The sequence below is a fragment of the Sphaerodactylus townsendi genome, linkage group LG04 (assembly GCF_021028975.2).
Source record: "Sphaerodactylus townsendi isolate TG3544 linkage group LG04, MPM_Stown_v2.3, whole genome shotgun sequence".
Taxonomy (NCBI): domain Eukaryota; kingdom Metazoa; phylum Chordata; class Lepidosauria; order Squamata; family Sphaerodactylidae; genus Sphaerodactylus; species Sphaerodactylus townsendi.
The window spans coordinates 30330693-30350629 of record NC_059428.1 but is presented as its reverse complement, the minus strand read 5'-3'; the positions used below and the strand labels follow the sequence as shown (position 1 = coordinate 30350629).

Genomic DNA, 19937 nt, shown 5'->3' with positions numbered 1-19937 from the left:
TTTTTTGTGCTTTTAAACAACCGCTTGATGCGGGGGAAGGGGAATCCACTTAGACCCTCACCTGCATATCCAGCTGGTGCGGGAAGCTCAGCTACAGCTCTCTCAGCTTCCTGTCTCATTTGATGTTTATGTTTGGCCGGGTTCCACACAATATCACTGAGAGGAGGAGAGGAAACAGGCCCTCTAAACACTCTGCTCAGCAAGGGAGGGAATGTCCATCAAAGACTGGAAGATGATGGTGCACCTTGGGCTGGTTTGGGAGTGTTTGTTTTTCACAGTATGTTTTTCTCTGTCTCTTGCATGGCTTCTTTCTCATCTTATTGTAGTGCTTCATCAACTGACCTCTTGTGTTCATCCGGTTGTCCTCACAGAAATGTACATGAGTGGCATTAAAAGTACCCCCTGTTCATAGGATGTATTTGTAGAATTTCCAACTGCCTGAAAACTGCCTTGATAGGATGTTATTTATCAGGGGATGGCATTAACCTCCCTGCCTTGAAGTGTTATCGTCTGCACTTTCCCACGCATTAGAAGGTTAAGCTTCTGTTTAAAAGACAGGATGCTTTTTAAGGGCCTGATGGAAAACCCTACATATGTGGAAAATCTGTATTTGTTTTTGCCCTTTCTTCCAAAAAACGATGATTGGGGGGAAAGATGTGGAGCAAGCATTCCCCTTTTAAAAGGTTTTGTTTTCAACTTGTATCTCTTTTTACCATGCAAATTGAATTCATGGAACTTCTCAGGGTCTTTTCTGTGACATTAACCCAACTTTGGACATGGGCTGAATGAGGAATTTGCCCTAATATGTGGGGAGAGGCAGCACTGAAGAGGCACAGCTTTCATTGTTACTGATATGTATCCCAAATTACAAAAAGTGTGCTGTAGTAGATTTGTGCTTGCTATGCAGATGAAGCCGTGACTGGCAGTGGCTGTTCAGGTTCTCAAGTCAAGGACTTTCACAACACCTAGTACCTGATCCCTTTAATAGGAGATGGTGGGGATTGATCTGGAGCCTTCTGCATACAAAATAATGACCTATCACTGAGCTACAGTGTGGTGTAGTGGTTAAGACCAGTGGACTCTAATCTGGAGAACTGGGTTTGATTCCCCATTCCTCCACATCAGTGGCAGACTCTTACCTGGTGAACCAGATTAGTTTCCCCACTCCTGCATTTCTGCTGAATGACCTTGGGTTAGTCACAGTTCTTTGGCACTCTCTCGACCCCACCTAGCTCACAAGGTGTCTGTTGTGGGGAGGGGAAGGCAAAGGAATTTGTAAGCCCCTTTGAGTCCCCTTACAACAGTGGTGTCGAACCTATGGCACGGGTGCCAGAGGTGGCACTCAGAGCCCTCTCTGTGGGCACGCGCAAACAGAGTGCCCCCCCACATCTAGGCTGGCCTGGGCCGCTGCGCTCAATTATTAGCATTAAACCTAAGACCTAGTTTTGGGGAAGCAGTGTAGGTAACCCTGTTAAGCTCTGTTAAACCCCACTGATTTTCATACAAAGAATTAAAGCGCAATTCTTTACCTGGAAGTAAGCTTGGTTGCTGGCAATGGGGCTTGTTTCTGAGTAAACCCTCCTAGGGCTATGATTCACCCATTGGAAGAGTTGCACAATTGCTTCAAAGCAAAGCCACTGACTACCACCAAGCTTATTCCTGAGTAATGCACGCCTTGGAGCCAACCGTTTTTTCTAAACTAAAATCTCAGTATTCAGGTTAAATTGCCATGTTGGCACTTTGCGATAAATAAGTGGGTTTTGGGTTGCAATTTGGGCACTCGGTCTCAAAAAGGTTCTCCGTTGCTGCCTTACAAGAAAGAAAGGCAGGTATAAATCCAAATTCTTCTTCTTCTTCTTCTTCTTCAAGGGTTGTTGTCATAGTCTAGAGGCTTTGCACTGTTGTTATACATGCTCATGTTTACATTTGTATCCCATCTACAAAAATGAATTTGGGATTACTTCACCATTCCGGCTTGGTGCCATGTCTTGTCTTTTCAATATGTTTGGCTTGATCCAGCATATATTATGGAGGTTGTCATTTGTAATTTTGTACAACTCCCACAATTTGTTGGCACGACCTCTTCCTTGGGATTGTCTTTTGCAGCGTGTGGGCTCTGGAGAGCTATGTGGTAGGGAATACACTGCAATATAAATATGATTATAAAATGTATTTGAAACCAAAACATGGAAGATATTATTTTGAAAGGCTTGCATTAGTCTGTTAGAAAACACCTGCATTTCTTCTTTCTAAAGGAACATTTCCAGTTGTTTTCAGTAGCTCATTGGACAGCATGTTATGGCTCACCCAGCTGTATTCTGACAGTTGTATAGAAATGAAGATAAACATTCTAGAAACAGATTAACTAGCTCATGCTTTGGAGGAGGACTTGTTCACAGATAATCCTTTTGGTAACAGCACTCTGTAAGAGCGAGGCATTGAGTTTCTGGTTAACATTTTAAAAATGCCATCCGTGCTGTTTACTTGCAGCATATTAGCAGGATAAATTCTGGTTCGTGCTCAAGCTCTGTTGCAGTTGTTGAGGGTAAACCACATCCTTTTCCAAAGGAGCTTTTTTCCTCTGTAGGACTAGTGAATATAGTGTGGGCAGCAAGAGTTGCTGGGTTATAAAACAAGTCCTGCTAGATCAGATTGAAGGCCCACGGTAGCTAACCAGGTGCCTGTAGGAAATACATAAGCAGGACATGGTGTTGTGGGTAGAATTGGACCAGAATGCCAACAACCCAAATTCAAATCTTCACTCTGCCATTTTCGAGTGACCTTGGGCCAAACCACTCTCGCTCAGCCCAATCTGTTTCACAGGATACTTGTTCTGTGAATAAAATGGGAGATGGGAGGGTATTAGCTGCGGTGAGTCCCAGCTGGCTAGAAAAGTGGAATATTAATTTCTAAATATAATCCCCCCTATCAAAGGATATTCTGTGGATTGTCGAAGGCTTTCACGGCCGGAATCACTTGGGGGCTGTGTGGTTTCCGGGCTGATCCTCTGAAGATGCCAGCCACAGATGCAGGCGAAACGTCAGGAGAGAATGCTGCTAGAACACGGCCATACAGCCCGGAAACCGCACAGCACCCAAGATATTCTGTGGCATTGCTGTCTAGCAAGACAGTGGTGCCATTTTGCCATGAGAGACTCATCCTTAGCTGGAGATCCTGGAGGCCCTTAAAATGTCTCTAAACTGTACACCATGCAGCTGCCATCCCATTCCTATCACTTCCTCAGTCACTGGTAATACACTTAAATTTGCCCCTTTAGCAGCCTGGTCATTGTTTGACAAGTTGTACGTGCTGAAACACCTACTTTTGGATTACGCTTGAAGGCATAAAATCCTAACTGCCTTTTTATCTGACTGCTCAAAAGTCTGAGGTAGGATTGTCGGGTTTTCAAGCTGCTACTGTGTCTGTGTCTACTGACGATAGAAGTGATTGATTGATCACAGGGGTGTGAAAAAATTTTCTTGCTATTTCTCCCAGTAGAGACAAGAGGACATTCTAGATCCTTCAGGATTTCCCCTCCTGTTAGAGGTAGAACCATTTTACAGGTTGACGACTCCTCTTGAGTGATCATTATAAGCTCCTGTTGTCACAGACGACCATGGTCCTTGGTCACAATGTCAATGAAAAACTAGTGGACTCTACAAGAGATTAAATATTTGTCAGAAGAACCAATCTTGCACACAAAGCCCCGCATATTCTAATAGGAGAAGCAGTAGCTAAAGAATGACACTACTTCAAAAGCCTTCCTTAAGTGCTATGCAACAATTGGGAAAATCCCAGAATGGAACAAATATTAATCCCTTATTTCCCTTATTTCATAGATCACAGGAGGTAGCTTTATCTTTCTTCTGCCACAAACCTGTTAGGGAGCAGCAGTGGCATAGTGGTTAAGAGCAGGTGTACTCTAGTCTGGAGGAACCAGGTTTGATTCCTTGCTCTGCTGCCTGAGCTGTGGAGGCTTATCTGGGGAATTCAGATTAGCCTGTACACCCCAACGCATGCCAGCTGGGTGACCTTGGGCTAGTCACAGTTCTTCTGAGCTCTCTCAGCCCCACCTACCTCACAGGGTGTTTGTTGTGAGGGGGAAGGGTAAGGAGTTTGTAAGCCCCTTTTAGTCTCCTTACAAGAGAGAAAGGGGGGATATAAATCCAACTCTTCTTATTCTTGTTATTAATCAGCAGGAACAAAACTGACATAAACTTGACCTTAAGGGGGGTCTCTCATTTTATCTAGCTTCAACTTGGATATTAGAAAGGCAGAAGGGCTGTTAGTTGTACCTGCTTTGGGTACCAAATTATCTTAAGTCTACATTTTCTGGATGCCTCAAAGAGTTTATCGACATGGCATACAGATCATGAACACATATGAAGCCGCCTTATACTGAATCAGGCCACTAGTCCAGCAAGGTCAGTATTGTCCTCTCAGATTGGCAATGGCTCTCCAGAAGCCCTTCGCATCACCTCTTATCAAGTCCATTTAACTGGACATGCCAGGGATTGAACCTGGACCTTCTGCATACCACACAGAGGCTGTACTGTTGTACTGAGATGCTGTATTATTAGGTCCCCCTGCCCAACAGGATGATTTATTTATTTCATTTTTCTCCCCAGTGGGGGCGCTTCATCCCCACAACAGTCCTGTGAGGTAGCTTAGATGGGAGAGCAAGTCATTGGGAGAGCAAAGGTCATCCAGCAAACTTCTGAAATAGGATGGGAATCCAAACTTGGGTCTCCCAGACTTTAGTCTGATGATCTAACCACTACATCACCCCTTCGGAGTACTATGGCTGAGTCAGGGAAGTAGCAACTTCTGCTAGTTTGTAAGCAGAGGAGGACTTCTATGAATGAAATCTGCAGAGGTGGCAAATATTGTGGATTCAGCCTCCTTAACTGAGGAATCTGAGCCCCTGCTTCAAAGGCAGAATCAAGCATTCAATCCTCTTCCTCAGAGTAGCTTCTAGAACAGGGGTCTGCAACCTGCAGCTCTCCAGATGTTCGTGGACTACAATTCCCGTCAGCCCCTGCCAGCACCATTCTGGCAGGGGCTGATGGGAATTGTAGTCCATGAACAACTGGAGAGCCGCAGGTTGCAGACCCCTGTTCTAGAATGTTTGTCTTCAGGTGGGCTTTGGTCTGACTTGACTAATGCAAGTTCCCTGCTAACCCACTTTTGCCAAGATTCCTCTCCCTCAAGTTCTGCAGGATATGACATCCTTTTACTCCTTCTGGCTCCTTCCCTTCTTTAAACCCCCCAACAAATCTGAACTGTGCATGTAACCAAAATTTGTTTTTACTACTGATGATAACTGAGCACCGGGTCAGGTTAGACGGCTGTTGGAAATACTTCTTGTCTTGCTGTGTGCTAACGAGCACATACTGCTTGAGCCAAAAGTGTAATAAAACAATATTCTGCTATATGATGCATGAAATAAAGCTATTTCCTTTTGTGATATAAAACATTTTAAACATTTAATAAGCATTCGTTTCTTCACAGGCTTCTTAAGCTGGCAAAATGTGTGGGAATGAGGTATTTATAATAGCCACAGAGAGGAAAGGGAAGGGAAATGGCTTCTATCCCTCCCTTTCTGCAAAAGGATTTGTGAATAGGACTGAAAAAGCAGAGACTTTGACACTTGAGGCCCGTTGCTGTTGCTGGGAACTGGAAGGTTGCAAGAATCCCGCAAGGAAATTTAGTCAAAGCCAATAATTTTCAGCGTTTTGTTCTGCAGAATCTATTGCTGAGGCAGTGTTGTGTTTTTTCCTTCATCCAAAATAACCACAGTACTCAACAGCTGAAGAGATGTAAAAGAAAGAGTGATTTAAAAAAGATAATTGCTATGGATCATTTCGTTCATTTATTCCAGGGGTCTTCAAACTATGGCCCTCCAGATGTTCATGGACTACAATTCCCATCAGCCCCTGTCAGCATGGCCAAGTGGTAGGGCTCATGGGAATTGTAGTCTATGAACATCTGGAGGGCCATAGTTTGAAGACCCATGATTTATTCAGTGTGAAAGGGGCCGTAGTTTGGTAGTGGAGCACATGCTTAGTCCACAGAAAATCCTAGATTTTCACAATGCCAACCTAACCAACACTACAACTTCGTAAGCCCATGGACTTCCACCGACTCTGCTTAGGATTTTACTGCATTTGACTCCCCCCGCTGAAATTAACAGGATTTAGTTTTGCCAGAGTTGTACGCTAAAGATGTGGATAGTTATTAAAAAAAACAACTGAGGAGACAAGGACCTAAGTTGGATCTCTCAAAATAAATTCGATCATGGGTGGCCAGTAGGAGGCATGGATTCTGCAAATGGAACGGGAACAGGCAGCGTTCCTGGTGATTATTTGGAGAAGGGGGTTTAACCTGTAACCCTGCCTTTGGCATAGGATCAAGTCCTGCCAGCTCTCTGGCTCCGCATTACCAGTTGCTCCTTCAGTAAGCTGGAGCAGGTCTGCATAAGTTGTGGCCCATCATTTGCAGCTCACCAGTCATATACACCCACCTGCTTGTCCACTGTCTTCCTTCTGCAGTCCTGAACACACAGAGCAAAAAAATTTACTAGGCTACATGAAATGTGACTGGTGGGCCATGCGCAGCTTGGTGCATAAATGTTGTGCAGTTATGGATTAAAGTCAAAATTGTCCTCAGGTGCGGAGAGAGTGTACTGCACCGAACATGATGCATTATCACTATTTCATACATCTGATGACTGACATATTTACTGATGTTTCCCAGCAGTGTTCAGGACATCTTAGTGTGTTTAGAGTTTCATAACCCAGACCATTGGATGTAGATTGTTTTATTTAATAGTTGTACTCTTGGAAGCTTCCAAGTGGATTAGGTTATGCTGGGAATCTGGTCACAGAAGAAGCTGCAACACATTCAGTGGATTAGCTTATCTGATATTATACTGATCATGCCATTTGTATGAGCAGATATTTATGTGAGAAGTTGATGGTGTCAGAAGTGGCAGGTCTTGTGCCCAGCAAATAAATATGTAGGATGGTGCATATCAGCTACTGTGTCCATTTGACATCCTAAAAAAATATTGCTATAGTGGCATTGCAAGGATACTACTGTGCCACACGAGGCAGATACAGCAGCACAATTTTAGGAATGAGACCCCCAATGCTTACCTTAGTTTGCAGTCATAATGTCTGCATTAAGTGGTTTATGTGCACTTTTTGCCACATCTGTTTGTCGAATCAGAAAAAAAAAGGCTGCAACCCACAAGAATTTTGTGGATTTGTGCCTTTTCCCGGAAGGAATTTGGATCCATAAAACAGTCACAAGATTACAATGGTACATAAATACAATACGTTTATTCCTGACAAATATAATCCCACTCTTGTCTTGTTCCTAGTTTATAGCTGTTCTTTGTAGCCACAACTTTGGAGAATTATAAAAGGAAACATGAAAACACACACATTTTATATTTGAGACACTCTTTCCACTGAGGTATGCATGTAACTTACAGTTGTTCGCCGAGTGCCAGTAACATACTGAGATTTTTGTGGTATTTTATGTAAAGGCATAGTTTTATGGCATAGTTACAATTTGCATATAACTGATAATAGAACATTAATATTATTAATGAAACCACCAGTTCATAGAATTGATACATGAGGTTTTGTTTCCCAGTTAGTAAATCTCTGGTTCCAATCTGTTAAAAAATGATTCCTAATGCTGCTTTGGATCCAGTCATCTTTTCTTCTGGAGAAAAAGGGAGGAGAGGATCCCCATCCAAACAATTATTCTAAGGATTATGGGACCTCATGGACAAAAGGGCATGTGCAATCCAGCCGGCCTCGACTAGGGCCAGGGTATTCTCAGCCCGGCCTCCTTCCTGGTGGACCACTCTGTGTAGCAAGACTACATGAAATTCTGCAGAGCCCATAAGACAGAGATGTTCACCTGGCTTATGGTTAAGGCAGCTACAGTTTTAGCATTGGAACTCTCTTCTCCTCCTCTCTGTTGTTGATATTGGTAGGGTTATTTTAATAGAAATTTGATTTTATGTACCATTTGCATTTTTAATTGTTGATTTTATGGTTTTATGTTGATTTTATGGTTTAAATGTTGGAAGCCACTCTGAGCCCACAAGGGAAAGGGCGTCATATAAATATAATTAAATAATTACATACATACACAGAATAAGGAGGAGAATTTGAGTGAAAAAACTGGCTAGATCCAGTTTTTTTTAATTTCCTTCTATGGGCAAATTTCCACCATAACAGTCATATCCAGAACCACCAAAGTACCACAGAGAGCATTTCCTCAGTGTGGCCTAGTGGTTAAGAGAAAGTGGACTCTTATCTGGAGAAAAAGTTTGATTCCTCACTACCAGATTTGCTTCAACACTCCTACATTCCTGCTAGTGATCTTGGGCTAGTCACAGTTCTTTGGAATTCTCTGAGCCCCGTCTACTCACATGGTGTCTGTTGTGGGGAGACAGGGAAAGGATGTGGATGTGGAGTGGAGGAAAAGGAGTTTGTAAGCCACTTTGAGTATCCTTACAGGAGAGAAAGGGCGGTTATAAATCCAAACTCTTCTTCCCTAGCAGTGTTACCCTGGGAGTTAGTGTGGGAGCACCTTTTCATACACCATTCTCCCCATTAAAACTGCCACTGATGATCTGTTGGTGGTCCTGGTTGGCCACAGGCTTCAGCTGATTGAGTTTCTTCGGTGGTGTCTTCTAATCCATGGGGCCAACTTCCTGCTGTAACTCCCAATCCATGTATCTTTCAATACAGCTTTGAAGAGTTGTTTATCCAGGCCTTTGGAGCCTAGGGTGTCCGGTACTTTAATCGACTGTGGTGTTTAGTTTTTTGTTTATATTCGACACTGAGGCAAATTAGTAATGTTTTATTATTTTGGTATAGCTCATGTTATGTATTGTTTGTGGAAAGCAAATCAAAACAGTCTCCCATGATTATTTTTGAAAAAAATGGGCCAGGCTGGCTAACTTTTTCCCCCCACACCCCAAGAAAAGTGGATAGTTGATGCTTTTGACAACCTGCCTCTAACCATAGGCACAAGTTAGTCAGGTAGCTTTTCCCCATCTATTAGAAGCAGCATTTTGGTTGTTGTCTTATGTATGTTTGTGCTGTTTAAAGTTTCTGGGATTTAACAGTCTGCATTCAGGATTTAGACCACTGCCTCCCTAAGTACTTTTGTTTTCTATGTCTGCTTAAAGGGTAGGCCATATTTACAAATAGTTTCTATTGTTTCTTAGGCTCATTCCGCACATGCAGAATAATGCACTTTCAAACTGCTTTCAGTGCTCTTTGAAGCTGTGCGGAATAGCAAAATCCACTTGCAAACCGTTGTGAAAGTGGTTTGAAAACGCATTATTTTGCGTGTGTGGAAGGGGCCTCAGACATGAAGAATTTACTTTTTTTAAAAAAAATCCTCACTGTCACTGATTATTTAAATCACATTTTCCTCCTTGTGTATGAGTTTTGTTCGTTCTTAAAAACAGGCCTTGGCTTTAACAAATCTTTGTGCATTTTAAAAAAAGCAACTTGTTTCATAAAGTATATTTTTCATGAGTGCAAAGTATAAAATACCTAGGATATCTACAATGCCTCCCAGTGGTTGGCCTGATAGAGCCACACCTGCCAAAGGTTAGCCAGCAAGGGAAAGGGAAGAAAGAGGGTAAATCTGTAAATATTAGGGTTAATGTGTGCTAATTATGGGATGTAATATTTGCATTTTCTCTGTTATATTTTTTATCATGTTCTTTCTCCAAAGGAAGGGGAAAATATTGATGTAAGCTGCTTTAGGTAACCATTGTGGAGAAAATTGGGGTATAAATATCTAAATTAATGAATAGGAGCTCACAGCAGCTTACCTGATTTTGCTCACCTTCATTTTGTCCTCGCAGTAACCCTGCAAAGCTGAGAGAGTTACTGGTCCAAGTCACTCAGAGAGGTTCATGGCTGAGGAGGAATTTGAACCCAGTTTCTTTCTTTCCTAGTCCAACTTTCTAATTGCTCCACCATACTAGAGTAAAAGCTGTTTTACTGTAAACTATTGTAGTTTTACCAGATGACAGCAAGAGTAAGATTTTAAACATATAAATAAGCCCATGCAACTTTATTGTGAAGCACAAGGTGATACCTCTTGATTGGAGCATCACTCATTATACTTTGCTACCACATTTTACTAAAATGGCAAGACGAAGCTAAAATGTAGTTTTATTTTCTTCTTATTTATGTGCATATTTTAGGCAACCAGAGCCACGCTGACCCAGCACTGCACAAACCTGGGTGATTCACTGGGCAAAGAAAACGATATTGCTCTGATTATCGATGGCCAGACATTAAAGTATGCCCTTTCCTTTGAAGTCAGACAGTCCTTCCTGGACCTCGCTCTGTCATGCAAGGCGGTTATCTGTTGCAGGTAGGAAATTTCAGGATAATTTGGTAGGAAACTAAGATTTCATGCTGCTAAATATATGCATTGTTAGTGCCATATTACACACACTACTGGCTATATCTAACACACAGGGGAGTCCATCTACATCTCTCCTCTTGCTCTGGGGTAGACTTTCGCCTACTGAGCTGGGGATCAGGAAGTGATCAGATGATTTTGTACCTTGCAGCTTTTCTCCAGTCATTTTGCAACTTCTGAAGCATAATTAAGATATATCTGAAAATAAGTGATATTTTTGTTTGTTTGCAGTCTTATGAAAATGAGGTTATCTCCAATTAGTGGTCATCAATTGGATCTAGATTTGGGAGATTGTTCAATAGTCATTCATGTTAAGAACCAAGCAGTTACGATGCCAGTTGAACAAGGAAAGAATTGGAAACAAGGACTGTGATACTAAATTCCGACTCCATCAGGGAGGTACAACTTTTTCAGCGAACCTAGGTTGAATTCAGGTCGAAGCTGGTAAAGTGGGGAATCATCGAGGAACTGTTCCCTCCGGTCAGCCAATCACAGTTCAGTGTTTTGGGCATGCTCAGAACAAAAGACTCGCGGCGGGGAAAAGCGTGCCCTTTTTTAAAAAATCCTTCTTGTATATGAAGCGATGGCCATACATATAAACAGCACACATTTACACGCTGCTTTTAGCTACATAGAGCACTGATTTGTGGCTATGTTGCCATTATGTAAACAAAAAACAGACGCACGTTCACGTTCCCATGGTAACACGACAGCCAATCGGGAACAAAGAGCAGAAGAGGCGCTGAGGTGATCCCGCCTTCTGAGCTCAGCTCTGGTGGGACGAACTAAGCTGATGTGGGGAGTAACAATGGAGTCGACCTAGGTCAGTTCCTTTTCAGGGAACCGGGTCGAATCTAGTTGACTCTGTAGAGGGGAATCAACCTAAGTAGGGCTGTTCCCGAAGTTCTCACTCAAACATTATCAGCACAACACAGGGGTTTGGATGGGGCAAATATTCTCTGAGGTCCTCCCAGAACACTTACTTCCACTCACTCTAATTTGCTTATTTATGTAGCCCCTCTTAAATGCTGCCCTGGCACTATTATTTCCCTTCTGTTGTTACCTATCAACTAGTGAATAAGATATGGTACTGGTACAGCAGCTAATCAGAGCAGCAGACACAAGTGAAATACAGTGAAAGCCCATTAGACTGAGGTCAGATGTTTGACCTGGGCCCTAGAAGTTAGTGAATCTGTGCAGATGAGGAAACTGATGCTGTAAAATATGGATTGTCTGAATTGGGAGTGTGTATACATGACAACCCCCTTTCAAGATTCCACTAAGAATGTTCTCCAAGAAAGATAGATGTAATTCAGGGGTTAACACTCACCGTTTTTTGTTTAAGTATGAGAGGGCCGTGAACATTAAATTGCCAATTCTGTGTTTTAAAAAAATCTAAACAGAAAAGTAAGATATGTGTCTGTATTAGACATTCGTAAGAGTTATGGTATAGCAGTGCAAAGGAAATCGAGTTAACTTGTTTATTTTTAAATGTCTATATAATTTTCTTAAACGTAACACTTTACTTGGATAGTGATTTATGTATGAGTGTGGTGGACGTAACAATTATTTATACAGCTCTTCCACCTTTGTATTCAAAGTGCCCCATACTGGTAATGCTTCCAGAACTTTCTTCATCTGAATTTCTTCCTGTATTGAGTTCCAGTCTTGCTTGGATGGTTGAACTGTTAAAAATCCTTCATTTTCATTCGGCTTCTATTTATGAATGTTATGCAGAGTTCAGCATCTTTGCAGCTTATCCTGACTTTCAGCTCCTCCTGCTTTTCCCTTTTTTGATTACTGTCATGCCCCCACAGAGCCTTTGTTTATTTCCCCTTTAGTGTCCCCACAGTTAGTATGGGTTTAGCTATGTTTTGTACAGTATTCAGTGGGAGGGAACCGAATTTAGTTCTGTCCCTTTAAGAAGCCCTAGGGCTGGTGTTCTACGGCAGTTATTACCCAGCAACCTGTCTGATTTGGCAGTTAGGGGCCAATGGAAGCTGGGTGACAGCAACAAGTTAGACAGTCCAAGATGTTTTATACTCTCAGTATTTAACAGTCAAAGCTGTTATAGATTCACAGTATTTAAGTTAAACAGTTATAGATGTTATAGTCTCACAGTATTTACAATAAATTCCAGACTCCAGAAAGTTTCTGCAACAAAGTAACCTTTATTTAGTTAGACCCGGAGGAGTCAGGGTCTGTCAACATTGTTACAATTAAAGCTTTAAGTATTGAACTGTTAACTGAGTCAGTGAGTCTTACATTCTGCTTTGGCCGGGTGCAGGCACCTAAATAACCACCTGGGGAGCAGAACAATTACTAGTGCATGTATGTTCAGAAAAGCAAACTAAATGTGGTCGTTGTATACATGTGCCTTGACAATTGTGGTGAAAGCAGGCTGGAATGGGAGATTTTCACAGAGAAAATGAAATGAGGGGAAATGGTTCAAAAGCCCCTGCCCCGTCAGGGCACTCTCCCCCCTTAAACTGGAGCCCCAGTAGCCATAATTTAACAGCTGTGGTTAAAAGATTGTGGAACTGTTGTAGACTTTTCAACCTATGCAGAATCACTCCAGCCTGAACTGAATAGGCTGAGACTGAATACCTCTCTTTAGGATTGTATTGCTAATGTCATTTTCCCTACACATTGAGTGTTGTGGGCTGTGGCTAATAAAATGTATTGCTAGCCCAGCTCCCCCCCCCCCCGCCCCCATGGTTCATGGTAAAGGTAGAAGGCAAAAATGGCTTTCCAGTTCCATAGAATGTAATTTGATGTGCTGTATTTACTGTACAGGAGGATAAACCTGAATAGCGGATGATCCCCTCCCTTGTTTTAAGGTTATCAACAGAAGTTTATTAGAACCCCATATGTCCCAACTCGGCCTCTGCGCTCTGCAGAGGCCAACTTACTGGTGGCCCCCGGCCCCTCTATGATGCGGCTGGCCTCCACGCGGGCCAGGACCTTTACGGCACTGGCCCCGGCCTGGTGGAACACCCTTCCTCCCAGTTGTCCGGGCCCCTCTGCCAAGGGGACCTGGGTGAGTTCCGCAGGGCCTGTACGACTGTGTTGTTCCACCGGGCCTTTGGAGTGTCCAGCTGCTGACATGGTGCCCCCTTACTGCCCTGCCCCTAGGGCAGTTACATCAGGGTCCCCTCATATTGAGGGGTCCTGCTAATCCCCCCCCCATGGGGGTAGGTTTTAAATTGGGGTCGGACGCCTTTTATTAAGTGTGTATTATGGTTTTGCTGTTTTATGAGTTTTAAGCTATTTTTTATGGGACATTGGAGCCTATGTGTTTATATATTTGTACGACCAGCTCCTGTTGATGTTGTAGTGTGAATAAGTTGTTCATCAGCCTCGATTTCTTCGGGATCGGGCGGTATACAAATTAAATAAATAAATAAATAATAATAATAATAATAATAATAATAATAATAATAATAATAATAATAATAATAATAATAATAATAAAAAGAATGCAATCATAAGAATACATTCTTGAGACAGTAAACTCCATAGGCCCTGAATAGGATTCCGAGTAATTAAACAGGACTCCCTGTTTAATTAATTTACATAACTGAGACTTGCATGTGAATTAAACACAGCCCAGTCTTTCCTTTGATGACGAGGTAGCAGGGGGCAGGGAGCCTAGGTTTCCTTTCAGCTGAATAGGGTAACTGTTAGAGGTTGCACCTCCAAAATGATATGCTGAAATTATTTAGCAAGATGCAGTTTGTTTCAGTGAGCTTAAGTAGGAGTCACTCAGCGTAGCATTAGCTCTGTCAATGTTTCACTTACTCAATTCTAACCCGGGGCAATTAATTCCTGTTTGCTGATTAAGCACAGACCATTTTTGGAAATTTAGTTTAGGGCATTTCTCCCCTGTTTATTACTTTTTTAAAAATCCAGCAACAGAACAGTAGCAAAAACCTACAATGGGTTTAAAGCGAGCAGTCATCTACTTTCTGTATTATGTTAACAACATTCAGAAGTTATACATCACCAATGGAAAGGCAATGACGTTGCTTGTAAAAATATAAAATTCGCTTGCAACTTCTAACAGCGCAGTCCTAAACAGAGATACATTTTTCTAAGCCCATTGATTTCTGTGGGCTTAAAAGAGTTGTAGGACTACTTAGGATTGAAAAGTAAATGAGTTTTTAAAGTCACATTAGAACACCAAAGAAAGCTGTGTTGTATATTTAACTGATGGTGTGAACATATAGTGAAGTATCGTATAGGTATCGTATACACTGTTTGCCATTCATATGCCTTTGACATAATGTTCCTATTGCTTTCCTTGCTTTTAAAGCTATGTGTGCAGTTAATAACATTTTATAGTAGCAGTCTGATACTTTTTTATATAACAGCTCTGTTTAGTGCATGTAAGAATATCAAAATCAGACATAGTTGACATAAAACAGTAGGGGTTTTTTCTTAAGTGCCCATTGCTGTTGCCAGGAACCAGGAGGCCTCAAGAACCCATGAGGTAATTTAATATTTGCTGAGGCCAATAATTTAAAGCATTTTGTTCTGTAGAACATGAGAACATAAGAAAGAGCCTGCTGGATCAAACCAGAGTCCATCTAGTCCAGCACTCTGCTACTCGCAGTGGCCCACCAGATGCCTTTGGGAGCTCACAGGCAGACTGTGAAAGCAATGGCCTTCTGTGGCTGCTGCTCCCGAGCACCTGGTCTGGTAAGGCATTTGCAATCTCAGATCAAGGAGGATCAAGATTGGTAGCCATAGATCGACTTCTCCTCCAAGCCCTTTTTTAAAGCTATCCAGGTTAGTGGCCATCACCACCTTCTGTGGCAGCACATTCCAAACACCAATCACACGTTGCATGAAGAAATGTTTCCTTTTATTAGACATAATTCTTCCCCCCCAGCATTTTCAGTGTATGCCCCCTGGTTCTAGTATTGTGAGAAAGAGAGAGAAATGTCTCTCTGCCAACATTTTTTATCCCATGCATAATTTTATAGACTTCAATCATATCCCCTCTCAGACGTCTCCTCTCCAAACTAAAGAGTCCCAAACGCTGCAGCCTCTCCTCATAAGGAAGGTGCCCCAATCCCTCAATCATCCTCATTGCCCTTCTCTGCACTTTAAAATCTTCTGCTGAGGCAATACTGTTCTTTTTCCTTCAGCCTAAATAGTCACAGTAGTCAACAGCTGAAGAGATGTAAAAGAGACATAAAAAAGATAATTGCTGTGGATCATTTGGACCTCTTGCTTAGTCTGTAGAAGATTCCAGATTCACAATGCCATCCTAAGCAGCAATACAACTTTGCAAGGCCATTGACTTCCACTGACTCTGTTTTGGATTTCACTGCATTTGACTGCAAACTTTGCTCACCTTTCACTAAACCTCACCTTTTTCTCATCTCCTTTTAAAGTAATCCTGTTAATGGAGACAATGGGTCGTGGATCAGTTTATCTTGCCATGTTCTTCTCTCTTCCTACAAGGCAGTCTCAAATTTACGGGGGTTTCATTTTGAAAGATTACTCCTGAGATCCAAGTTCAGCTGTGCTTCATGTTTAAAGCCAAGCAAATGGATATACCATATATTTTAAATATATTCAAAATGACATTGAATGGCAAATTCATCAAAATACTCCTGAGAAATTTTTTTAAAAGCTTATCCTGAGTTTATGCTAGATTATCTCCTATGACCGTATGTTGCTATAAATTGACAGTTGCTGACACTACTCCATCCAGATTTCGGCATAACAGAATACCTCTGGGTGTTTTTTTTTTAAGATCTACCAGCCTCTCTACTACTCCATTAGTGTTTTTATTTGAAGATTCTACCACCATTTAAGCTGAAATTTCCTCTTCCTCGTGTCAGTTACGTTTTTATTTTCTTTCTGTGAAGTTTTAAAGTGCACTGCCTCATTTGACACACAGAGTACTATTAAAACAGCCCAGAATGGGATACAAATAATGTTTTCCTTTCTTTAGAATCAAGCACCTGGCTCTAGCAAAAAAGACCGTTTTCTGCAAAGGCTTATAGGCTATTAAAGGCATTCCTCCTGGTCTCCTGAGAATCCAGTCCACTTATTTTTATTTCCTTTTTTAAAACCTATGAAATTACATCACTTTCACCCCCTTTCGGTTTACATTTTATTGTCGTTTTCCACATTGTTCTTCTAGAGCATTTTTTAAAAAAAGCACTAATAATCAAAGCTGCTGTGTTGTTTGGCCACCAGAGATATCGGGAGAGGAGATGACTAATGTTGGCAAATTCTTGGCAGTGGTGGAGGATTACAGGCAATCAGCTCAGCTGTCAGTCATATGACTAGGGCTAGCTTAAAGAAAGGCTTTGGAAATGGGAATTGATTTGACTGTTGTGGGCCTTTGATCTGTCCTTGACAATGTCTGAAGGGAGCAAGGCATGACTCAGGGAGTAAAGGTTCTGAGAACCTTGAGGAAAATACATGAAGCTAATGACTCCACCAAAATGGGTTTTATGAGAAATAATCAAGGGGTTAACAGCTCTGTGCATACCTCGTTCAGACAAATCATACAGTTGGGCAAAGGGGTAATTTCATGTGACCTCAAGCCGGATTTTTTGCTAATCGACACAGCAGTTGTCCTGAGCCTTTTGATCAATTTATCTTTGTCATCCATTTGGGTAAGATTATTCCATTTATTTTTGAGGTAAGGACAGTTGGTATCGAAGACTTCTTAGTGACTGCAAACTAGATCACTTCCTGCTGCCTCAGTCCCAAATGGAGTTAGTATTTGGAATCTAATACCGTGTTTTCCTGAAAATAAGACAGTGTCTTATATTAATTTTGCTCCCAAAGATGCGCTATGTCTTATTTTCAGGGGATATCTTATTTTTCTGTGTTCTGTTCGTCAGACATGCTTCCAAACAAAAACTTTGCTACGTCTTACTTTTGGGGGATGCCTTATATTTCCCACTTTAGCAAAACCTCTACTACGTCTTATTTTCCGGGGATGTCTTATATTCGGGGAAACAGGGTAATCTATTTATAAATAAAAGGGACGGGGGAAGATGCTTGACCAGAATTCAAGAGACCAGTTTCAAATCCTGACTCTGCCATAAAAGCTCTTTGGGGGACCTTGAGCCAGTCACGAACTCTCAGCCTCACCCACCTCACAGGTGGGTTGTTGTGAAACTAAAGCAGAATTAGGGAGAACAATGGTTTTATCCCCTTTGGGTCTTCATTGGGGAGAAAAATAGAATACAAATATCAAATAATAACATTTTTAAAGTAACACAAAAATAACCAAAATTGCATGGACATTGACTATCTCTCTATATAAAAAGTTAACAGTGACTTTGTTACTCATGCCCTAACATGGAAACGGCTGGACGGATTGCCCCCAAATTTTCACATGATGTCCCTCCCTGTTGCATGCAGGTAATTGGACCTTCAAATCGCCGAAAGTCCATACCTGAGCCAGGTAAAACGTCTTTTTCCTGGCGCACCAGGCCATGAAGCTGGCTGTGTTTAACTGTCACCCTTAGAATATTTGTGCAGCATGTCTGTGGCCTGAGAGGTTGGTATGACCTTAGAATGTTCACGCAGATGGCCAGAGATGAGCAGTGAAAACAGAAAGTAGATAATACTGTTAGGTAATATGAGTGGAAGTGAAACACATACACACTTTGCCGTGTGAAACGTCAGGTGGGGTTCCCCCCCTCATACGCAGGTAACTTTCACTCTCCGTGCCTCACCCACTGCTACCACACAACAACATACTCTCATACACATCCAGCTCATCCTCACACACCTCATTCTGCCCTCGCTCACATTCAACCACCACTTACCCACTTCCTCACCCACATTCGCCACAGCTCTCTTTTACTAAAAGCAAGCTGGAGTTTGCATTTTTCTTCTAAGAAAATTCGCCCTGACAGGGCATCCCCTGGCAGGGGTGGCGGCGAACCAACACTACTGGCTCCGCTTCTTTTGCACATGGCCCTTTAAGAATCCAGGGAGCCTTTTGGCTTAAACGTCCCCTTCCTAAATCTATAATTTTGTCTTTAGGCATACTCCCATCTTCGCACTCTCTTCCTCTGAAATCGCATGTTTCCAAATCTCATCATATCTGTTGTAAATGCAATTGTCCCATTTCCCTTTTCTCCTAAACACCATAAATCAAGAGGACATTTGCTGTTTAGTGTCCTTGAGTATGGAACACAATTTTTTTCCCGTTCAAACTATTAAATTAACTATAAAGCATTGCAGTGACAAGAATTTGAAAGCTTCTCACAAAGACGAGCATTAGATGCACTGCTGCTAGCAAGAAATGCTGTGGCTCCATTGAGAAGTTTATTGATGGTTCCAGGGCAGTCCAAAATCGGTGATTCTTGAATGTGTAATGAGATCTGAGAATCTCAGGAAAAACTGGTTGCACTTTCAAAAAACACAGCATGGCAACATTGACCAGTTAGAACAGATTATCAGGCATATGTCAGTTGAGCTCATGGTCACTGGAGGGCATGCTCAACAGGTACTTTGGTAATGGGTGGGATATATAGTGCAATTTCACATTAGCAACAGAGCACCTGCACAGAAGAAAAAAAAAGGGCAGTTTGTACAGCAGTCACTTGTGATGTCATTGATGACCTGACACCACTCCAGGAAAAACATTGTGGGTTTTTTAAATGAAATTGAAGAATGGATAATACAGATTTATAAGTGGGAAAAGATGGTATGGAGGACAACGTAGGAAATGGAAGGGTAAGGAGTGACTTTGCCCAATGTGATTCCAAGCCTTTCAGAATGAGCATAGGGAAAACTATATGTGGAAAAGGCCAGAAAATACTGAATAGATGAGTGATCCTCAGTGTGGCACCACTGACACATTTCCAGTTGCCCACTTAGTATTTTTAGAAAGTGGGTAGGGCTAGGTGGGGCTTTTGCTCATCAGGGCTCCTGACTGGCCATTGGGGATTTGATTGACACTGCAGATTTTTAAAAAAATGTTGCTCTGGCAGCAGCTACCACCACAGCACCAAGATCTTCACTGAGTGACTGAAAGTGAGCCACAGCAGCCTTTTGATGACTGTCCCACTTCCTGAGGCAGTCCTTGTGTGGCATTCATTGTGTGACTGTGCCCACCGTGCCATATTAAAATTCCAAAAATGACCACAGGCTCTGAAGTTTGAGAAACCTTGGAATCAATAAACCTGTGGCGTGCTGCAAGACAACTTCATATCGTGCTGTTTATGTGTGGTGGTAGTTTGCCCCTTGATAAACTGATATCTGTATTAATCTGTAGGAGCTTTGTTGAACAATGTGATGTCCCAGGAGGGCCTCTCTTGGAGACCTGGAAACACAGAGGTTATGGTGTATTCCACACAGCATATTTATTACACGTTGTAGCCATTGTAAGAGAACCCATTTTCTTTTTTCCCATTCAGGCAGTGATTGGAGCCCATGGAGGAAAAAATCCGGGTTGCTTTCATGCCTTCTCA

At 42.1% G+C, this 19937-nt stretch overlaps 1 protein-coding gene across 5 annotated transcripts in view; it reads left to right on the top strand.

The window, feature by feature from the left end:
* The window catches only part of ATP8A2 (ATPase phospholipid transporting 8A2), a 432694-nt gene that overhangs the window by 157159 nt on the left and 255598 nt on the right, over nt 1–19937 (top strand). For all 5 annotated transcript variants that reach the window (XM_048492830.1, XM_048492831.1, XM_048492829.1 and 2 more), the window contains one exon: nt 10253–10425. In XM_048492830.1, the coding sequence (XP_048348787.1) occupies nt 10253–10425 (173 nt within the window). The remainder of the gene's footprint in view (nt 1–10252; nt 10426–19937) is intronic.